General features: G+C 41.3%; 1 protein-coding gene across 8 annotated transcripts in view; it reads right to left on the bottom strand.

Moving 5' to 3' along the window:
* Positions 1–22745, bottom strand: part of LOC113158895 (caskin-2-like) — a 56844-nt gene that overhangs the window by 4914 nt on the left and 29185 nt on the right. For 3 of the 8 annotated variants that reach the window (XM_026355210.2, XM_026355227.2, XM_026355219.2), the window contains exons 4-19: positions 18643–18740; positions 17581–17726; positions 15568–15663; positions 13399–13529; positions 10960–11068; positions 10606–10714; positions 7863–7957; positions 6067–6184; positions 5035–5208; positions 3349–3423; positions 1901–2037; positions 1380–1440; positions 1027–1124; positions 839–949; positions 279–380; positions 57–195 (exon numbers count right to left, since the gene is read on the bottom strand). In XM_026355210.2, the coding sequence (XP_026210995.1) occupies positions 57–195; positions 279–380; positions 839–949; positions 1027–1124; positions 1380–1440; positions 1901–2037; positions 3349–3423; positions 5035–5208; positions 6067–6184; positions 7863–7957; positions 10606–10714; positions 10960–11068; positions 13399–13529; positions 15568–15663; positions 17581–17726; positions 18643–18740 (1799 nt within the window). The remainder of the gene's footprint in view (positions 1–56; positions 196–278; positions 381–838; positions 950–1026; positions 1125–1379; positions 1441–1900; positions 2038–3348; positions 3424–5034; positions 5209–6066; positions 6185–7862; positions 7958–10605; positions 10715–10959; positions 11069–13398; positions 13530–15567; positions 15664–17580; positions 17727–18642; positions 18741–22745) is intronic. The other 5 variants (XM_026355236.2, XM_026355246.2, XM_026355255.2 and 2 more) reach the window with 3 other exon arrangements.

Below are 22745 nucleotides of genomic sequence, written 5' to 3'. Positions count from 1 at the left end.
AACACTGGTGCAGACAGACAGACTGATGTTTATGTGCCTGAACGCAAACAACTCACCCAGCTTAGTGATACCGATCTCCTGCAGGTCCTCCCATGTAAGGTCTTTGACTATGGTGATCGAGTCATAGCCGTTTTCTGAGAGTTTCTTGTGATACTGAGGGAGGGCGATGGCACTGAGCCACTCACCCAGATCAGACTGTCAGAAAGAAAATATCATTCAGATCAATCGGCACCACATGGTACTAAAGGTATTCAACAGCAATCAGCTCAGAGTCTTACTGGGATGTACTCAGGCAGCCACTCCGGGATGTTCAGGTTGGTGATCTCCATGGAGATTTTTTTGCGGTGGCCTGGTTTGGTCACTCCGATGGCAGTCAGATCCTGCAGACACAGCAAGAGAATAAAACACACCAGCAAGTCAGTCAATACGTTACCTGCTGGCAGATCACAGCTCTCTACTGACAATGCTTTAAACTATTACTTTACAGTAAGAACAGAGCCCCTTAAATAAAAACCAAAGTTAACTGTAAAATCCTTAAAAAGACTTGTAACTTGTAACTATGGTGAATTTTACAGGTTAGCACACAGCAACTGCGGACATACTGAATCTGCTTTGCACTGCATTTAGTTTATTAGCCAGCATATATCATCATGAAGAAGCTGGACAAAGACAATAACGCCTTCGCTGGTTATAGGAAATGTTCTGTACAGTAAAAACAGAGCTACCTTATCTAGTCCATCAATCTGTGATGTCTAATACACACAAGCGACAACCTTCTGATAATTGCTGCAAAAACAAACTACATCTACTTTAATATCCTGAGTTTGTGTTTGTTCACCTCGGGAGTCATCCTGCTGATTGTTGGTACATCATAACCAGCGCTGATAAAGTTCCCTGTGTACTGCTCCAGCTGGAACTCACTCAGCCACTGATAGATGGCCTCAGCATCCTGAAAAATAGGCAAAGTTTAAATGAACCTAACTACAGAGAGCTTGACTGATTATGAGTCTTTCTGCACATCTTTACCTTCCCCTCCAGCAGCTGCTGAGGACGAACAAACTGCTGAGAGAAACTCTGCTCTGCAGGTCTCTGCACCGTCACCGTCTGTCGTCGAGGTGTCCCACCTGCATCACAAAAAAAAAAGTTTAAAATGAATAAATGTGATCATTTAATGCCGAAGAAAACCTGATTAACCTAATATCAGTATTTGGAACTGAACTGTATAAAAGGTGTAATAATATGGTAATATTTCTAACAGTATGATCCTTAGAGATATGTGATGGAAGAAAAGATGTGTATTATTTGAAGAAAATAAATATTTTCTATGTTTTTTAAGAGACAAAACTGTGACAAATCGATGAAGAACAGCAGATACGTACCTGCAGCATCAGGCTGTTTGCTGAGGTCTAAGTGTCCAGAGTCAACAACAGGGGGCGCCAGCTGCACACAAAAATCACAAAACAACAAACTGAGTGATTTAGTTTGAACTGAAACTGTGTGTTCTGTCCTGCCATTCTATGCTGATGTCTGATAACCTGATTATCAGATAGAGATATTTAAAAACTGACATTAGAATTGATTTATGCAGGACGACAATACTACAGCAAATCCTAGAAAACAAATGTAGACATATTTTTGTGACATTTTACATATTGTATATGTTTTAAATTGCAACAGTGTGGTTTTCAAATCAATTACTGCTGACATCTGAGATTTAAATACTGCAGTTAATGAACAGTAACTTCAGTTTGAATATGGCTGTGATTTTATTTTAGTTTTATATATAATTCAGATGTATAAATGGATATGAAATCAGTCTTAAGACCTCATGACACAGTCGAACACTGGTGAACACTTTGTCAACCTGATGAATCAACAGATGTACTGTGTCTGACTGTACCTTGTTGGAATTATCATGGTGGCCACTGTGGTGTTGGAGTCCGTTGGGTGCGTTGTTGCTCTCGGTGCTCTGTCCACTCCCTGCGCTGCGGGTGCTGCCCACGCTGCCGGTACTCCCGACGCTGTTTCTGTCCCCAGCTGCAAACAAAACAAAACTGAATTAATGGTGTCCAGGAAGGGAGAGAAGGACTGTCAATCACAGGACTCTATATCAATAAAGAGGATCAGCGTCAGACTGTAGGAAGCAGCAGATGCTCTTTGTCGAGTCACAGCAGGCCGAGGAAAACAGGGCCGAACAGCCTGCAGGGGGTAGGGAGTGACGATGGGAGCGACGACGGGCAGGGTGCATGCTGTGCTGTGGCAGAGCAAAGGAACACAGCTGCAGCCAACAGCATCAGGCCTTAGGAAAGGGGGATTAGCATACGTCTCGGGCCTGGGGGGGGGGCACACTCACTGGGCCTTTAAATCAGAGTTTGTTGTTAAATTGACGTAAAAAAAGTTTATCATTTCCTAATCTTTCACTCTTCCATGCAGAAAAATCCCCAAAACCTCTGAATTTGCGCTGCCTGAATATCTTCCACCTGTCCCATTATAGACAGAGACATTCACTACTTTTTAAACTCACAAATCGGCTGCTCATGCACAAGAAAAAACAAAAAACAGCACTAGTGACATGCCAATAAAAACAAGCATAAATACAATTTGTCTATTATTGAATGGTTTAAGTTGTACCTGCCTCCCCTGTCTTGAATTTCACAGATCCTCACTTACAATTGAGACATGATATCCTGATTTAAAAACCTAACAACAGGCTCTTTACGCTGTAGACATTTAAAGCACAAAGTACGGAGTGATCTGACGTCACTGCTGTGGCAGCGGTGCGGAGAAGACAGGGAGTGACTGACTTGTATGTTCAGCCTGAAGCAGTAAGGAGCGTTTGGACCCGACACACCGAGATGACTGTCCTCTGCTTGTGGCCTGTTTTTAACATGGAGGAGGGGTAGTGTAGGGGTCTCTTTGTTGTACAATAGTAGAGAGTTCCAGAGAGAGATCAGCAACTAAGATTGTAAAAAACTTACACTGACAATTAAAAAATCAAAAAAGCATTTCCTGACTTTGCACATTTGGGCAGAGGAGGGGACTTTTCAATGAGTTTCACACTGCCGTGACAGTGGCTCAGTAAAAGCATAGCCTACTGACAAGCTATTTTGTGTCAGTCTTTAGTGTCCTAAAGGGAAACTTTTAACGCAGGATGTGTGGTGATGTGAGGTGATATAAGCAGAGCAAGGCGACACGAGGCGATGCAGCTGTCAGATTTTGTCAACAGTAGCTGCTTTTAGTGGTCTTGGTGTGTGGGGTCCTGATGCAGAGCGTTGAGCAGGGCAGCGATGCAGCTTCAGAACAGCCGGGGGGGGGGGGGGCAGTAGATGTCGTTTAAGGGGCGCTTACCATGACACGCGTCCCTAAGAACCCAAATGTCCTCGAAGGGACATCCAGACTGAAACAGGCGGCTTGGAGACAGACCTATCACACACAAAGACTCAAATGGACTTTGCTTTGTCGTTTGAGGGGTGGGGGTGGAAAAAGTTCTGCTAGGTTTCAGTCTAAGGAGGAATCTGTGGGAGGAAGTCTTTCATTTTGGATTCAAGTGAAGAGGAATGTACCGTTGTGGCACTTCTTGTTGTTGTCAAAGCTGAATTTTACTTTTTGAAAGTATGTTGTGAATTTAATATTCTCTTGGATGATATTCGTTAAAATATCTTTACACGGTCTAATGCATTATCCAGGTTTATGACACCTTTCCATTGTCTGTAGCTGCAAGTCACTTCTCAAAGCCGTTTGGCAGAAGGCGATGAACACCCTCATGTCAAATGTACATTCACTCACTCCCATACTGTTTGTTCTGCCTCTTTTCTATTTTGTGTGTTGGATTTCACCCACCGACATAAACACTGCAACATTACGGACGTACCTGAGCAATCACTGGACACACCTGGTATTTACTGGCTGTTTCTTTGTGTGGAGTGAAATCAAAACCTAGAAGTTATCTCTCTCTACATTATGTCAGGGTACAGAGAGTCAAAGTCCTCAGGTTTTGTCCTCATTGCCTAGGGCACCACCAGCTTGAGGGACATCAAAGAGGAGGAAGAAATATTTTGAAAAATCAAATGGTCCACACCAGGATAATTCATATCGATAATGACACCGTTTGCCCTCAACTGTAGCATTGAGTGAGTTGGTGGGTTCAACAAAAGGAAGCTTGTAATGATTCAACGATCAGCATGGTGACATTTATGTAAAGTAACCCACATCCCTCTTTTCAATCATTGGTTCTTTTTTATCTGCTGTGAAACTTGATGTTTGCTTATGAAACAACAACATCAACAACAACAACAACGACGTGCTGAACCAGAGAACACTACTGATCTATGTAGTATCTATGAGTATTATAGAATATATTGAACAATAAAATTGGTTGGAAACAATATGTCCTGTTAATCTATTCAGCTGGTAGACGTATCTAAATTGATTTACCAATGTTGATGCCGGTACACTAGTGTTCAGGTAAAGGTACTAAAACTAAGGTGATACAGATAGATAGGTGTTAAAGACATGGCACATAACAGTAGACTCAAACTAAATAAATGAAATAATAATAGGAATTAGGCACCGTATTTCAGTCCTCTGTCCATAAACCATCCAGCATGTCATCTTTCTGTCTTGGGTAACAAAGTCAAACTAGTTCCTGTAGCTAACTATCCATAACCATAAGATCAATGAGCTTCTTCTACACACTGTCATCATAATTTGGTTAGGCTAGTAGCCATAAAACTCGGCAGCGCTCTACTCTGATGTTGTTTTTCTAACTTTTGCCTGTAGTCTCTGTTCTCTAAAAACAATTCATCCATGGACTCACGTCAGCGAGTCGAGTTGCAATGTTTAACCAGCAATCGCGGAGCCATAATGACTAAACGTTACATTCTTCAACTTCCTGCTAAGTGAGGTTTTGTAATGTTAGTATTATAACTAGCAATTACTCTTTTTTTTCAGTCACGCTAAAGGAAAAAAATTAAGTTTTGGAGGCTGCACATTACAATGCTTTATCCGTCTGATGTGTGTCCTGAGTGTGTATACCTGTGCTGGTAGTGAGGCCGTTGGCCAGTGGCAGCACCACATGCATTGGGGGGGCATATAGAGTGTAGGAGTCGTCGGTCTGAGGGGTGGAGCTGAGGCTGGAGGAGAGGGGGGCTCTGGACAGCAGCTGCTGGCGCTGGGTGGGCAGAGAGGCGTGCCGGGACAGGGTGCCCCCTACAGGGCGAGACAGGGGAGGACAAGAGGAGGAGGAGGGGGAGAGGGAGGAGGTTATGAAGCTGATGGTTAGAGATGGAGGTCAGTCATTATATGGTATGGATGGAGAGATGGTTGCAGCAAGGAGGAGCATGGGGTGGAAACGTGGGATGGTCTTGAAGCAATATGGCGTTTTTTGCGCGCTCTAGTTTTGGCATTGATCTAACGCCATAGGAAGATTAGTTCCTAACTGAGAAGGAGGGACGTCCTACATGAGCTGATAACAGTCTCTGGTCTGTAGACACCTACTAATGAAGTGAGGTGATATGGAAGTAAACCATACACCATGGCCATGACCATCAAATGGGTGGAGGTGTTGACACAATGCTCACACCAAACACATACGCTAGCAGTTTTGGTCTATATATTTTTTTCCATGTACAGATTCTAACCAACACTGTATGTGTGTGATATTTCTTGTCCTCTTTGCCAGAGAGTTTAAAGTGACATGACTCTTAACTTGATTCAGTCCTACACAGGCTTATATACTCCCCAAATGTGGATTCATTCGCCACTGAAAATAGTCCCGCAAATGTGTTTTCGGACATTACTGAGCTTCTTTTTTTAATTGTTGTAAAACTGTAAAAGTTGTACAAGGTAGAAAAGTCTGAGTATTTAGAAACCAACACATAATTAGATTGATAGTATGTATCTGCACAACACCAATGTGTTGGTATTAAGAAACATAAATCAATACGTTAAGTTGACGTGCCACATCTACCTCTCTGTTAACAGTTCTCTGATGTTTTCCACATCATCTTTGACATTTACATCAGTATCAAACTAGTTTTATTCCTATGTCCTCTATGTGGAACTGACCATTCCTTCTGCTGATGACCTCCACAATGGACGGCGGGAAGAAGCCAACTCTGTCTGTCCCTCTCTGGCTATCGTGGATGTGTCCTTTCCAGCGTCCATCCACATGCTGTTCCAAAACCTGTAGGTAACAAATGGGTTTTTAGAGATGCCTGGTATCAGCCCCCCCCCCGTCCAAAATTAATAACTAAATGATTATATATCAACTTTCGTCCTCCGTCTCACAAGCTTGTAAAGCCTGAAAGTGTTTTCAGACGGTCAATTCAAAGAATGAGAACAGGTTCACACACATTCATAATCAAACAGCGACACTGTTTATAAAACAAAAAGGATTCATATTAAAAGACACTGAGCAGCCACAACTTTTGTAATCCCAACACAGTCAACACTGCCAATTTCACACTATGAGAAATGAAGTCAGGTGGTGAAGATCTACTCAGAAGAGCTTTATATTCAAAATGCAGCTGGTGTATGTATAAGCCCTCATTTCAAACAGAGAAAATGGTAACAGTGAGGGACAGTCTGCTGTCTTTGTTGGTAGACAGCTGGAAAACAAGAACATGGCAGTGTCTGGATTTTTCCTCTGTTTATGTAAGAACAGAACTCACTTGATCTTTGGTACACCGCATAGAGCTGTTCAGTGCTTAGTGCAAGTTCCAACACGAAGCCCGCAGACCAAAACCTGCATCACATCCCTGCAGCTTCCATTAAACACCTTCAGCTTTACTCACCTCTCTGATTCACTCACAGGAAGTCAGCTTGGCTGATTTACAGGTTAAATCTGGACGGGATGTTACCAGAGCCTATGTCTAAATAGCATTCAATGAGCTGCATCACACTGAAATATACTGTAGTAATTTAGGGGAAACATAAACTTTAGACTGAGCTGCAGTATTGCATCATATAAGACACTGAAACAAACTTGTCAGGACTCATACATACAAACAGAAATCAGTCACTGCATTAATACCATCAGGTGAGTTTATTGGTGTAGCTGCCTGATCTATGTCTAGAAAAGACTAAGAGTCTACAGTCATGCTAGCAGCTCTGCAGTGAAGGTTTTCTTTTAAAGATGGGCCAGAGAGTGCTGCATCACAGGGAAAAAGCCTCTAAACGAACTCTGACAAATCAGGTGCTTCACACAAACCACTGACACACTCCATCTAAAACCTACAGAGGGGAAATACAGGACAGAGTTCAGAGGAGGAGTGTGTGCTGGTTACAGTGTGTGTGTGTGTGTGTGTGTGTGTGTGTGTGTGTGTGTGTGTGTGTGTGTGTGTGTTGGACTTGTTTCCACCTGTCTCTGAGAAAGCTGACGGAGAGGTTCCCACATTAAAGGTTTGCATTGCTCGGCTTCAAATGATGAAGTTTAAACAGAGCGGCTCAGTTCATGATGTGAGTGTTTTGTCAAAAGCTTCTCAGCCTGTGTGGTTTTGGTAAAGTTTAAACATCTCTTTTTAACCTCTAAAGGTACAAATATAAGAAGAAAATGAGCCTGGTTTAAAGGGAAAAGTGCAAAATTGCAAAGATCAAAAACACCATGTGTTGTACGAATGTTGACTAGAGGGCTAATCTGATCAATCTGGTAATCTGATTTTGTTGTTAGATTTTCTGTCTGGACTCTTCATCCCAATTTAAGAAATATTCAAGTTTGGAAATATTCAAGAAATCAAAAATACAATTAGTTCTGCTCCAAACCAGAAAGAAAATGTGTCCAAACAGCCACCAACAGCCGAGAAAAGATCAGGGAGGAAGAGCTCACACAGTCATGTACAGTATTCGAGAGGAGCTTGTCTCACCATGATGACGTCTCCGGCTCGGATGTTGAGGGCGGTGGGATCGTGGAGGTTCCAGTAGTCCTTCAGTGCTCTGACCTGCAAAACACCTGTTGCATCTGTGAGGAAAACATCCAGAGTCAGAGGTCGTGAGGTCGCGAAAGTGGGGCAGAAAAAGGTTATGAATGCATCCTTTCCCAATCCACCTACTTTTTAAATGTAATTATTGATATTCAATTCATGTCCAATTGGACTTTCAGTAAACTTGTTTTCACACTGCTGGAAACACAGTATTTAATAAATCTGCTGGAGTAAAATATAAGTTTCATATCATTTAATGATATGAGCTAGACTGAGCTAGATATACTGATAACATGGCCCAATCATGATGTTCAGCAGCTCCCAAAGCTGCTCAAATAAAGAATACTATGATTTAATGTATTGATTAATAAGTCAATAATTCATTACAAATGCACACCCATGTATACACTTGTAATAGTTTGAGCTAAAACTAAGTGAGGCTTTATAAAAAAAAAAAGAAACTATGTATTTATGAGACGATTTCAAAGTTTGACATCTTCAGTAGTAATGAGCAAAGGGCTTGAAGCTGGAGAAAGTGTTGAGAGACGTATTAACACATTCTTTTGTGGTTTGGATCCGCACATGCTATTTGTTGATGAAAGGGAAAATACTGTCTAGTCTTATTCGTTAAAGCCCTCTGGAGCGCTACAGTATTTTAAAATCAAACGGAAATCGATGAATTATTTGGCTTCTAATCTTCCGTTTGTGAAGGAGCACAAAGGATTTTTACATCTTTCATTTCAGTCAAAGCATTCACTTTTAACAGTTCTGCTGCTTCCAGACATTTCCAAATGAATCGCATGGTAAGACGACAGAAATAAAAATATAATACGTCATGGCAGTGCTGCATAACAAAATAAGTAAATACTGTTTTGTTTTGTTTTTCGCTCTGTGGAAACTACAAATCTGAATACATCCGGCAGATCCACAATTCTGTCTGTTGTAAGGCTCAATCATTCCTCCCAGACAGTATCCACAGAGAACTGACTGCTGTATGCAGCCACAAACACGACACATCAATAATTAATCCGCAGCGCGTGTGGACTGAGTGTGTGCAAATTATTCATCTCTCCTCTCAGCACCAGTAAACAAGACAGGAAAAGTCTCTCCATCCATGTTTAAATCAATTCTTCAACACAACCGCTCATTATTCCCTCAGTCTGTGCCCACAGGGAACTTCAAAAGACTGCAGGATTACAGAGCAGGGAGCGTGTGCACACACACACACACACACACACACACACACACACACACACACACACACACACACACACACACACTCATGTACTGTATATACAGCTCTGTTAAATTTGAGGCTGAATGTGAGAAGTCTGGTCTTTGAAGCTGTGAGAGCCAACAGATGAGAGTTTAACGTTACATAACCCGAAATTTAAACACAGCTGCTGTTTGAATTACAGCTTATACAGGCAGGTGAACCTTAATATATCTTCAGCACAGAGAGGACCCGGAGCTCTGAGGCCTGAGCTTCCACTGAAAAAAGCTCATTTTTTAACTTTTTTAAACTACACTCCTCACACACCACATAAAAGATGTTGAAAACATTCCTTTCGGGCTAAACCACTAAAGAAAAGTTCAAGAGATCTTTCATTTTATCTTGCACTAAATTACATTACAAACACCATTTTGAGAAAAGACTAAAAATGTTTTAAAAATGCAATAAAAACTAAAAAAAAAAACCTTTGTTTCTTTGTCGGCCAAAAGTACCAGGAGAAGATTTTCAATGTTTCCACTGACTAACTTGTGTTTAGTACATACAGTATATGTAAGCAAATCTGATGCCTGTAACACATACACACAAAAAAAAGGGATTGGGTACAAATGTTGGTGGTTTTGTGAGGACTGTGGTTCACCACTTTGTGCCGAACGTCATGAGAGAATTGTTAGTTCCAAAAGAATATTTTGTCAATGCTAGATGGCAAAGGATTTAAGTCTCACCATCCACAGTATGTAATATTGTAAAAAACTGTAACTGTAGAAATCTCAGCATGAAGTTCAAGGGTGAAAACTGATGTAAAAGCCCTCAGGTGGCACTGCATGAGAAACCGCGATGCTACTGTGATAAACTAAACAGCCACATGAACTCAAGAGTAATTTGGAGTGAGCTGTCAGTTAACACAGTCTGCCCTATAGTCCAGAAGTGTATGCTGACGTACACTGGGATTTTAGAGAGACATACGCTGCCACCAAAGCTACATCCTTTCAGATATTTCAGAAGGACGTCAGGCCTCATTCTGCACATGCTGTAACAAGCATGGCTTCATAGACACAGAGTGTCTTAGCTTGACTGGCCTGCCTGCGGTCCAGACCTGTCTACTACTGAAAATGTACATATGGCACATCAGGAGGAGGAGAATCAGAATCAGCGACCACAGACCACTTGCAGAGTGGCAACAATTAGCATCTCCCGGTCCCAAACAATTAAAAGGAATGATTATGTAAAACAGTAGTAAACACGTCAGCCCCAACTTATTTCTAATGTGTTGCAGCATCAAACTCTAACTGAGTAACTGAGTAACTAATACTATTAAGTCGATTCAGTGAAAACACAGAAAATCATTTCTTTGTATGTTTGTCAGATAAACAAAGGCTCAAACTAATTAAGGAATCACAGATTGTAGTTTTTAGTGCATTTTAGAATAAGTCCCAACTTTGCTTGGACCCTGACCTCGAAGCAGCTGCTTGATGTCTTTGCTGGCGTGTGACGTGGTGAACTGGTTGACGATGTCCAGAGCCGTCTGGTTATAGGTGTTTCGGATGTTCACGTCCACTCCGGCCTGCAAGGACAACACACAGACACGGGACAACATTTACGGTCTATACAGTTTGTCCTTCAACCCGTTTGTCTCTTTGATGTCCATTCATTTATCTTTCCATTATCCTAACTGCTCTTTCTGTTAACGGCTAATCCCATCTGTCATTAATATCAAGAGGTTGCCTGTACAGGTCATCAGTCTATCACAGGGTTTCTCTAAGTTATTCTGCAAAGACATGTATGCAGTATGATCTCTAATGAACTCACGTCCAGCAGAAGTTTGACAACTTCAGTTTTTCCATACAGAGAAGCTTCGTGCAGAGCCGTTCCAGACTTGGTGGTCTTGTTGATGTCCATGCCTGCCTTCAGCAGTAGCCTGAAAAAAACGGAGAGACACGTGATTCACACCCTAAAGTGAGCAGATATTTGTATTGAGCTCAAAGTCAGACTGATTAGGGGAGTTTGGCGACAGAAGTCTGCAGAGATGTGAGAGGGCAGAGTCGAGATGAGTCTCATTAGGATGCTGAACATATGTGAAATAAGGACCCACTTCTTACTTCCTGCTTCTCAAAGGTTACAAAGTAGCTTTCTAGTAGCTTTTTTGTATCACTGATCTGTTTCAGAAATATTTCAGGTCTTGAAATGTAGACTAGTATCATGACTACATTTCTTGATCCACCACCACCCTTCCTTTCTCACCCTCTTTTTCTGCTTGGAGAGGAGGCTCTTTCAAGTATCACAGAAAATAACCAGGGGAGAGCTTCATGTCACACTCATCCAGTAAATCTTCACCCTTAAATCTGATCACAGTGTTATATTTAGCAGAGTTGCCGAGGCACCAAATCTGAAGAGATAACTGCAAACTCAAACCTCCATCAGTGTTACTGACAGCTCAGTTGTGAAGATCCAGTCTTTCTCACACAACGGGATTCATTCTCTCTGCAGTAATTATTCATATAGTTTTAGTTTGTTAATAGTTTTAGACGTTCATTCCTCTTGCAACTATTGTATTATTATTGTATGCAGTTTATTTACTTCTCAGAAACTGCTGTTATTCATTATAACAGCTCTGACACATTTGCGTATCTCTACTGTTTCTGGTAGGATCTGGACAACGTATCGCAGAGCAGGTTAATGTTAAAATGAATAAGCGTGCTTGCGAACGCGCGCACACACACACACACACACACACACACACACACACACACACACACGGACGCACGTGTAACAGGGATAAAAGCGTTTTAAAACTGGGTCACAGGGATGCTGTAGTGTATTTTGGATCTCTGCAGGGAATGTGAGGCATGAAGAAGAAACAACCTCGCACAAAACACACACACACGCCCACACACTGCCAGCTTCAGAGTTCATGCTCCCATATCCCCATACAAACGTGCCGGCTCAGTGGTTAACAACCACAAACCACAACGAGCCCTGCCCTGTGCCTTCAACGTGTACACAGCCTCTACACACAGAAGATCACAGTGGGAATCACCAAAGTTGCTGTCAACTCTGCGAGAAGACACAAGACTCTGAGCTGTCTGAAAACAATGACTTAGAAATGGAAAAACAAACATTTTTTTAAAGATATTTCAGGTGTGCACAAGTGACTGTTATGTCTACTCATATGCTGCAGACATTCATCTCTTGGTTCACTACACCTTAAAGTTTAGACAGGGACTCTTTGCAGTGTGGCTCATCTCTGGCTGCTGATACACTTAAGTAATTTAAGAAAAGTTAAAGTTAAGCTAATGACACAGTAAGTGCAGTGATGCTGCTTGTCTCCTTTGCTAATCTTATCAGGATTTACCTGGATAAATAAAGGTTACATAAAAGTAAAACAGATGCTGATGCTGCTAGTTATTTTTAATCTGTGCTCCACCAGATGTGATGGTGGAAGTGTGAAACAGTGGAAAGGTTTGTGGAGCTATGACAACACCTCTGCCTGTGAGAGAGAAACACACAGCGACACTCACATAACTCCACTTTTACTCCAAACTGTCTTAATTAGAGATATAAGAGGTGAGGAGTGACTTATTTAGACTATTCTATGTGGAGCTCTGCGTTGGTTCCAGCTTTTGAGGCTGTGTCGCTCCATGCTCCTCTCAGGTGACTTTATGGTGTCTAAATGTCTGTATTTGTCCTATCAGACAAAAATACTGCATAGTCTGCATTTGACACAATACAATGGGCATTTGAGAAGGGATGCCTAAACTACATCTTCCACAATGATACGATGACATAACGATGAATTGGCTCATCTGTTGCTATTAGTGTGGCTGTGGACCGTGATGAGGTATTTAATTACTGCCACCTTTGTACACACCACCACTGGTTTTTCTGCCAGCCCACACCACCAACGAGAGGCTCGAGACTCTTCATACACTGAGGCAGAACTAGGTCATAATAACAACTGCGGATACGAGAGGCTGATGGGAACAAACACGGAGCCAACAGGACAGTTAGGCCAGAGTATGGAGCTAAAAGTCTGACCTTGCTGCCAGGTCAGAGGCTTTTCATTGCAGCATAGTTTCAGAGTTGATCTATTTAAACATCATGGCGAAGCAACAGTCTGCGGTTTTGTTGTTGTCAATGCCAATGAATACTGTACATAACGAATCCATCGGAAATCAACTGCTTACAATCATATTGCAATTTTTTTAGGTTACTCAGACACAAAAACCTGCTTGGACCAATCAAACTTACCGTACAACGTCTTTATGTCCATTGCGGGCAGCAAGGTGCAGCGGGGTGGTGAAGGCTGAATCTGTCTGCTCCTTCCTCTCTCCTTCTAACAATGCCACCACCATGTTACTGCTGAGCAACAGCTGGGCCACCTGAGGAGGCGTAGAGGAGTCAAAGAAAGAAAGAGGCCAAAGTCAAGGCAGTGACGAGACAAAGCTCCATGTCTGTCAAAAACAGCCAAGAATATAAAGCACACGGGGTTATGGACCCCACAGGTGAGTATGAGGTAACGCTTAAGCTTTGTAAATGAATCCAGATGTTTGGCAGTCGACAATGACTCACAGCTGGAAGCTCAAGTTTACTTTAGGGATAAAAACTATGTGAGAAAAACAGATTTTCACTTGTTCTGTCACTATGATTTTAGGTTTTACTAATACCAGGCAACAGGGAGAGTTTGTTAGCATAAGAGAATGAGCAGATGTTTAAGAGCTGTTTGGAATATTAGCACATGAAAATCTGTTTTTCTCACATAGTTTTTATCCCTCAAGTGAACTAATTCTCATGTCTCATAAAACAAACATTTTTTCTCGAGCCACTTCAGTTCACCTCAAATATCTTCTCCCTGACTTGATTTGTTGCTTGCTTTGTATCTCAATTCTAAGTTGCTTTGGATAAAAGCTTCTGGCAAATGATGAAACAAAGTAAACGTGAACTGTCACATGTGTCTTAGATCCTTTGGTCAGTGTTAGAAATGGAGAAATATTTTCTGTGCAACTGTCAAAAGAGGGACAGTTTGATATTTCTGTTAAATTAATTCATTAATGAGGCTTCTGAAATGTATTACTATTCATAAATTTCTATAGTTTGACTTTATTTACCAATTTTGCAACATGAATGCAACTTTTAGTTGATAAATTGATCAAAAGAAAATGTATCATTCAATGAATCTCTTGAGGCAAAGCAACATGTGAAGATGTCACCTTAATCTGTGGGAAAGGATAACACTACTTTTTACCATTTTCAGGTATATTACAGACAAAATATTGGATGGATGGAGATTTAATGAAGTTCTAATGAAGCATTAGTGGAATCATTAACATGGCTTGATTTGTGCCATACCGTATCTACACTGAACAGGAACAGTAGCTGCTGCATTAGAATATTTCAACAGCTGACACTTAATAACTGTATAAACATGGCTTTAAAGCCCACCACTCTCCTTAAAGACAGGAGGAGATGAAACTGTGTGAGCTGAATGGAAACACAGCAGCTGCCATCGACACACCCTGACATCACTGAGTAGCAGCTGAGGCTTTAATACACACACATACACACTCTAAAGATATCTCACTCTGAATCAGCTGTGGGGGATCAGAATTCACTTTCATGTCACATTTGACAAACTGACAAAACCAAAATCTTCTCTGACCAACTGAGAAGGCGACAATATTGTCAGCTTGATAAAAACCTCTAATTAGTCTAAACTTTCTAATGAACTCAAAAAGAGTTTGTGTTTCCAGTATCTTGGTATATTGTTTTGTATTCAGTACCTATGCAACTGAGATTTTGTGGATTTATGAAAAACATATATGATAACAAGGTCAATTGCAAAGACTTAAAACGCACTTTTCTTATGAGACTATTGTGCTTGTGTGGGACTGAGCTAAAGAGAAGAAAAGAAACTTCAAAGATAGAAACAAAAGAGAGAAGACACTTTCTGACAGAGTGAATGGATTCTGTAGCTGGCAAACATTCATTTTTAGATGTATGAAAATAGAAAAAAAAAAGATGGGAAACGACAAAGAGACAAAAAGAATGAGACAATACAAAGATGACACTGATATTTACTGACGGAAAAGTAGCTGTGGCAACGCAGTCAAACTTGTGTGTGTGCGTTTGTGTTTGTCCAGCTGTGACTGTGTGTTGTGAGCAATGAAGAGGGTCAAAGAAAAAGAATCAGTTAACATTCCCAACACATGCCCTGAATCTTACCTTAAAGAGCAATTTCAACAATTTTAAACTTGCATTCTAAGTTTCTTACTTAAAAAAACTGCTAAAAAACAAATGACATCATCTGGAGGAGCTCTGTTGAAAATCTGTTTTCAACCTCCCCTGAATACCACAAGTTCTTGATTTGCATTCTCGTGAAGTGAGCACAAATGTCCCCAATACAAAACGCTACATGCTCACCTTCACTCTTCCAAACTCACAGGCCAGGTCCAGAGGAGTCTTTTTGGCTTTGTTGACCATGCACGGGTTGGACTGATGCTGGAGCAGCATCTCAGACTGAAACAGTCACACAACATTGTTTTAATAATTAGTATGAGGTGATAACAAAGGTAGCTGCAGGCTGTTCAAGGATGGGAACAGAAAGTATGAGGCAAATTACTGTATATGTTCATGGCATGACAATGTTAGCATGTATTAGTTTGCACCTGTGAACAATAAAAATATAAATTCTTGTATAATGAAAGGTTTAACAGAGAGTGTTGTTCAGCTGAATATCAATCTAATGTCTGTTTGTTATGCACACAGTTGGATTCAGAACATTGTTAGTCCAGCTTAGCATAAACACTGAATACAGAGGGAAACAGATAGGCTATGTTTGTCCAAAGTGATAAAATTCACCATTTAGCAGATAAAACAGCAGCAGATTGAGGCAACACTGCAGCCATCAGCCTCATGTTATGGCAACATTGTAATGTGGATAATGTTTCAGTACCTCTCAGCCAACAAGGTCATGTCAACTTTTATACACTCTGCACTCACACTAGATGGATTAAACAGACTGTGTTACAATCCACAGAAACCCAATCCACATTTAATGTGGACATTTACTGCATACAGTGTCTAAAAGGCCCCAATCTTAAGAAAAGAAAGCATTTATTTGTCTCTAACAATCAAAGCAGACGTATGATGTACTGTCAATATGCTATGTGGGGTCCCTCAGGGCCTTAATCCTGGTCCATTTCGATTCAAAGTTACCATAGCTAACAACATATAACTTCTTAACTCACAGTCCCATGACAACCTGACTTCAAAAAATGTTTGATTAGATGCTCAAATGACATAAATAACTGGATGGCTGAAAGCTTCCTATAGCTGAGCATGGCAATGAAGACGGTGGCTAATACAGTCTTCAGAAACAAGTGACCACATTACAATTTTAGTATTTCTGGATGGCTTTTATTATCACTTCAATGAAAATGTACATGCTGAAGTTGTCCAATCTGATACATTTCCTCCAAAAAATGACGAGTCCCTGACAATGTGGCCACTGTCAGAATGGTAAGATCAGAGTTGTGTTTTTTATTTTTGTGCCTTGGCTTCGTGTGCATAGGTGTGCTTTCAACAACAACAAAGGAGGAAGTTTTGAGGAGATTTATGAAAAAGGGGGGAACAGCTTTAAGGAAATCTCAATCTCACAATTTTCTCCTCAAACTAAACTAACACATAAACTGCAGCAAACCTCCACCTCCACTGCCTACCTGTTACCTTTAGAGTCCAATGTAAATTAATTACCTTGTTGCATCCAGCTGCTGATGACCTCACAGTGAATTGACATTTAATGTGAAACACAACAAACAAAAACAAACTATGAATGTAGAAGTGGGGGAGGTGGGCCACAGAGACAAACTGAGACCGTTTGAACTCACCTAGATTCAATCTAATCCTAGTCTGAAAAATAACGAGTGGTGTATGATGACAGAAGGAGTCACAGTCAGATCTGACCTCAGGATTAATTTTAAAAAAAAAACTGCAGTGTTCATTTCATCAGTCCAAACATCCCCCTCTGCTTCTGCTCACATCTGTCCTTCTGAGACAGACAACACACAAACAGGGTCACTTATAATCACCCAAAAAGCTGAGCACCCCAAATCTGCCCAACACCCCTCCTCGAGATCCTCCTCACTGTCACCATTTAGGTCATGCTGCAACACAATCAACAACACCCACCCACCAGTTTAATCAATTTACCCTGAAGGTTTACCTGTGTTTCCTCAGCCCAGGGATGATGGAGTGATGTCAAATGGACGCAGCAATAAGTTTATAATGTGGTGCGCAGCCACACACAGAAAGCCCTGACCCATTTTCAAATTTCCACATCTGACTGCCAATTCTTTCTTTATGTGTGTCACTTAAACATGTCAATAAGAATTCACTAATCAGTGATAGATATAGATATATTAAGTGCTGACTCACCACTTCGTAGTGTCCATACTGAGCAGCCAGGTGCAGAGGGATGTGTCCGTCATGGGAAACTCCGTTAACTGAGGCTCCAGAGCGAAGTAGCATCAGGACAGATTCAGCTTTTCCCTGCCAGGCTGCGTAATGCAGAGGACGCATTCCTGTATATTTCACACAACAGCAAACAATGTAATGTTCTTTTTTCCATTGCTGGGTAAAAGTACAAATACATACTGTATGGTTTTACTCAGCAACTTTTAGTTTTGTGTCACTGGATCCTGCTGCCACCAGGATCATCATCTTTTTATCACATCTTATTTGATACGGTTTAGTCTGAGTCTAGTCACTGTAAATGTTCTTCATTAAGGTTTTATCCAGATTAGTCAGTAAACTGTGCGTGTAGAGCAGTGACACCGTAAAACAGAAGCACACACACACCATCTGGCAGACACCAACGAGCTGCAATGAATGCAGCACGTCAGCTGTTAATCTGCTGTGATGTTCTGAGCAAGACACTGTACACACACACACACACACACACACACACACACATCATGTGACTCGTGCTTCAGTGGTGAACAGAAAATTAAATTTGCTTTTAGCCAAGAACTACTTAAATGAAGTAGTCTGAGTCTTTCTCTGAATGATGTTTGTTCAAATAAAATCTGACCATGAACTGACTTGATCCAAAGTGTGTGACACATAAAACTACATTTACACAGTGTACAGGCCATTAGACACAGCAGTAATTAGGTTCAAAAGTGTGTTAAAATCAAACACGAGACAGTCTGAGAAAAAGAAAAGAAATGTAAATGTCATTTTACTATTTATTGTATTTGTTTTTAACTGTTAATCTGTGTTTTGTTTAAGATTTTACATGTACTTGACAACCAGTGCAGAGCTTGAAAAGAAACTTTCACAGACCCCCACAAATACACAGTTAAAAAAAAACATCAGTATCTTCTTGAAACAGCTGGTCACCAGTATTTTTGTCAAACAGGAGGAAACAGTGCATTCACTGGGGACTATTTTCAATCCTCAGAATCCACATTTGGTGTGTGTGTGTGTGTGTCTAACCATTGCTGTCCTTAATGTCCACGGTGGCCTGAGCCTCCAGCAGTGCAGACAGCAGCTCTGTGGTCCCTGTGAGAGCGGCGTGGTGCAGGGCCGAAAACCTGAGACAGGAAGGTCAAAGGTCAAAAAGTAAAACAAAGACAAGACATGGCTGATACCGGCAATTAGAAACAAGCCGCAGCAAACATGTTTTTTAAATCCCTGCTGTTGACTGATTTCACCACCAACCACCAGCTGCATCCAGTTGTCGTCAGAAGCACTAAAACAAACCACATCACTCCAGATCACACGCTCTGCTGTCTGCTGAAGGTTTCATTAAGAGATCCTCAAATGAGACCATAAATACAGTAAATACAGTAAATACAAAAAAAAAAAAAAAAACATATCAGAGACTGTGTGGAACACCAGGCTCTTGTTTAAGAAGACTCACATAAACTTCACAGACAAAATAACAAAGTTTGTTAATAAAAAGTTAATCAGGGCCACACAGAGACAGACCTCCCTCCTCTACTATGACTAAAGATAGCAGTGTGGCAAAAAACAAAAGTAAAATAAGAATCTTTCTTTTGCTAATCGCAAAGCAAAAGGTTAGAATAATCAGATAACAGCGAGTCAGCTGTTTTTTTTCTGTGTTTATGCACAACAGCAGTAATCCGACAGCAGAATGAGCATGTTACACGTGAAAAATGAGTTTGGTGTGTCTATTGTTATGAGATTAAGACACTGCAACAACATCATTGAAGAGCCCCTATACACAAAATATAATAAATTTGCAACAAAGGACAAATCCCACAGACTGTTTGAGATCAGTGGCTGATGTTTATGTATTACTGTGTGTCGAGAGTACTTCAGATGAAAAAATGATTCAGCAGCAGTAGTTTTCCATAAGGGGTGGAACGGATGCAGTGATGTGTTCCCAGGTGTTTTTGTAGTAGAGTATACCTGTATCTGCAGGTCGGCGTCTGACTCACATAGTAACACAATGATCAGACTCTCCCTCATGGTAATTCATATTAAAAGCGGCAAGTCGAGGCAGACCAGAGAACATCGCTAATTCAACCTCATGTTTCTTATACACACACACACACACACACACACACACACACACACACACACACACACACACCTGACAGTCTTAACATGTCCGAAGGTCTTAAAGAATCCACACACTGATGACAGATGAAAGTTGTCGGATTTAAAAGAGGAACTATACACTATACACTGCTGAAGGGGGACACATAAAACACGGCGTTGAAAAGGAATTTCATCATCCTCGGGGTAGCGTGTTAAGTTCTCACTAGAACAACCACCAAATGATGACGTCATTGTAGAGTGCATTGGCGTTTGACACTAATAAAAAATTTGTGGTCAAATGCCTACCAGATCATGTTTGGTGAAGGAGTCTGTAACTAAGGAGTCTGAGACTTTGTTTGTGGCTTCATTCTTTGTTATTAGTAAAAAAAAAACAAAAAACTGACAGACACAGCTGCAGACATTCAAGATTAATAATAAAACTGACACTTTTTAATGTTTAATTAAAGATTTCTACACTGGTGAGGTGAAATATTGATTCACAGAGAACTGACAGGCTGGAAATCGGGGTCTCTGTTGATTGTTTAATGTCAGAGTTTCCATGCTTCTCTGTTTTATATCATAGTAACATGACTAAACTGCCAATCAGACAAGACAAGACAACTGCAGGTGTTGCAGTGACTATGCTAAGAAAATTTAGCCAATTTTCAAGCTTCAATCATGCGATAATGCAAACTAAACTAACATACTATAGACAATTTTCTATATTTTCTGCCCCTACGTTGTAAAAAACCACATATGCACCAGTCTTTACATGTAACCACCCTCCCCCACACATGAAGCACAGACAGGAGGGGGAATAAAGCTACAGGCTACATGTGGTCGTCTGTAAATACACCAGGCAGGCAAATCAAGGCTCTTCACAGGAGAGAAGAACGAAAGAAACAAATAAAGACAGAGAAGGGACGAGGGCTGATTTTTAGTGCTGCTCTTCGTTCCTTTTGTCCTGTTGCGTAATGCGGGCAATGGCATTCATGTGGGCACAGTAACAGACAGCGCCGGGGGGCGCTCCAGCAGTAATGGATAGATTACTGAGAGAGGTTATAAAGAGCAGGAGAGAGTGAGGACAAGAAGGAATCCTTCAGTCATCACAAAGACTTTAACATCAGGAGTCGCTCTCTGAGTCAGGACGTTTTAAATCTTCAGAGGATGGCTGCTGTTGTGGGTCAGTTGTAGGAGTAAGATAATTAGTTTGAAAAGGAGAGCGGAGTCCCTGAAGGCGGCTAATGAAGACTCCCACATGCTGTAGAGACTCTTCATTATCAAGAGGTGATCACAGAGACAGAGCAGACAGTCAGACGGAGTTCAGGATGAAGGTGAAGTGAGGACGAACAGTTGAGGCTCTTAGCGCCTAACAAAAGCTGCTTCTGTTTCTTAACTGAACTAAAGGTGATTGTGGTCACCTTGGTTCCCAGAATTTGAGACCTTACCCACGACCCCTGCAGTACTGTCTGGGTGTCTGCATGGTTGCTAATGCAGGAGCTCTTCCCAACTGCTCACAGCTTGTGGACAAAGACAAAGTAAATATGTAAACCAACAGTAGGACAAACCCACAGACAGAACACAGCCAGTGTGTACAGGACGTTTCAAACATGCACAAATCTCTACTGGGGAAGAGCTTTGGTCTGTGGACCAGAGGCTCTACAAGAGGTGACGGTAACATTTGTTGTTGGAAACTACAAAAACACATAAGATTACCATAATGAGATACAAAACAATGATCTGACAATAAATGAGCAGCCAGGCAACAAAAAAAAGTCAAAACAAGTAAAAATAGGTGTAAAGAGGGACAGAGTGACGATGACTAGAAGTGATGACTAGACAAAAATCAACTACAGAGAGATGCAAAACAACAACTAAAAGACACGGAATGACTTGTGTTTCTTTCAGGGTGGTTTTCTCTTATGCAGGCAGGATAGAGCCACTGGCTCACAATCCTGAAAACCTTTGTACATGATTTAAATGCTGGGACATTCATAAGTCCCAGTGCTCCTAGTGTCAAAAACCTTATCAAGGACCCGGTTCTACAACCTTGTCTTTAATATCCCACCCGTCCCTGAATGCCTTGATTGAAGATGCAAGTGCAATTCATTTTATAATAAGGTACTATATGAATGCAAACTAGGAGAATGTCCAAAAAAAAAACTATCAGGAACTCAAAACCACTGCTCCGATCAGGTCCCAAGTAATAAGCCAGTTGCTGAGCTGTTGAAGACTGCTTCCATCTGGTAACATCTCCTGAACCAGCTGGAAAAACCTATAAACTGGAACTTATTCCATGTTGATTGGCTGACTAATGATGCAGCTGGTGTTGCTCTTATTATCAGATTAGCTGTTTTGAAATAGAGTTTTTTTTAACTCAGCACCTGGACATGAAATGTGTGCATGTGTTTGCACACTGGTTGTTTGGAAATAAAGAATTAGATGCTCACTTTCTGTTCGACCTCTGAATAAAGTGGTTCACATGATCTGTATTTGTCTGCTGTTGCCTTATTCCCAGATCACAGTCTAACTATCTAACAGATCTAATGTTATTATAGCCTGGAAGACAACGTCCTAAATTGTAGTTATAATCTACAACGCTAAGCTGCTGGTTCCTTTATGAGGCTGCAGGCCACTACGCAGGGTGGTTTCAGATCAGGATCATTACAACAGAACTCAACGCTGAAAGACACGGCAGAGACACAATCTCCCATCTGTCCTGGTCACCTGAAAAGTACACGAATCTTTACTCTGCTTCCCATCTGAGTGAGGCCCTGTATGTGACCTCACCTCTCATCACCACCACTCGTCATCAAGGAGAAGAAATGGGGGGGCTGCACAGACAGAGAGCGAGCTGTGACCCCCTCCTTCTAACCTCCTTCACCCTTCCGTGCTGCTGTCATCTGTGTAAGCAGGAATGCACTATGGTGGCATGAAATACAATGAGCCCCCCCCCCCCCCACACGCACAGGCACAGGCACTCACAAAACACACACTAGACTGGTGTTCAGACAGAGAGGGATGCCTGTTGA

This window comes from Anabas testudineus, chromosome 8 (assembly GCF_900324465.2).
Source record: "Anabas testudineus chromosome 8, fAnaTes1.2, whole genome shotgun sequence".
In the NCBI taxonomy this organism is placed as follows: domain Eukaryota; kingdom Metazoa; phylum Chordata; class Actinopteri; order Anabantiformes; family Anabantidae; genus Anabas; species Anabas testudineus.
Note: the sequence above shows the minus strand (reverse complement) of the source record. Positions and strands in the feature narration are given on the sequence as shown.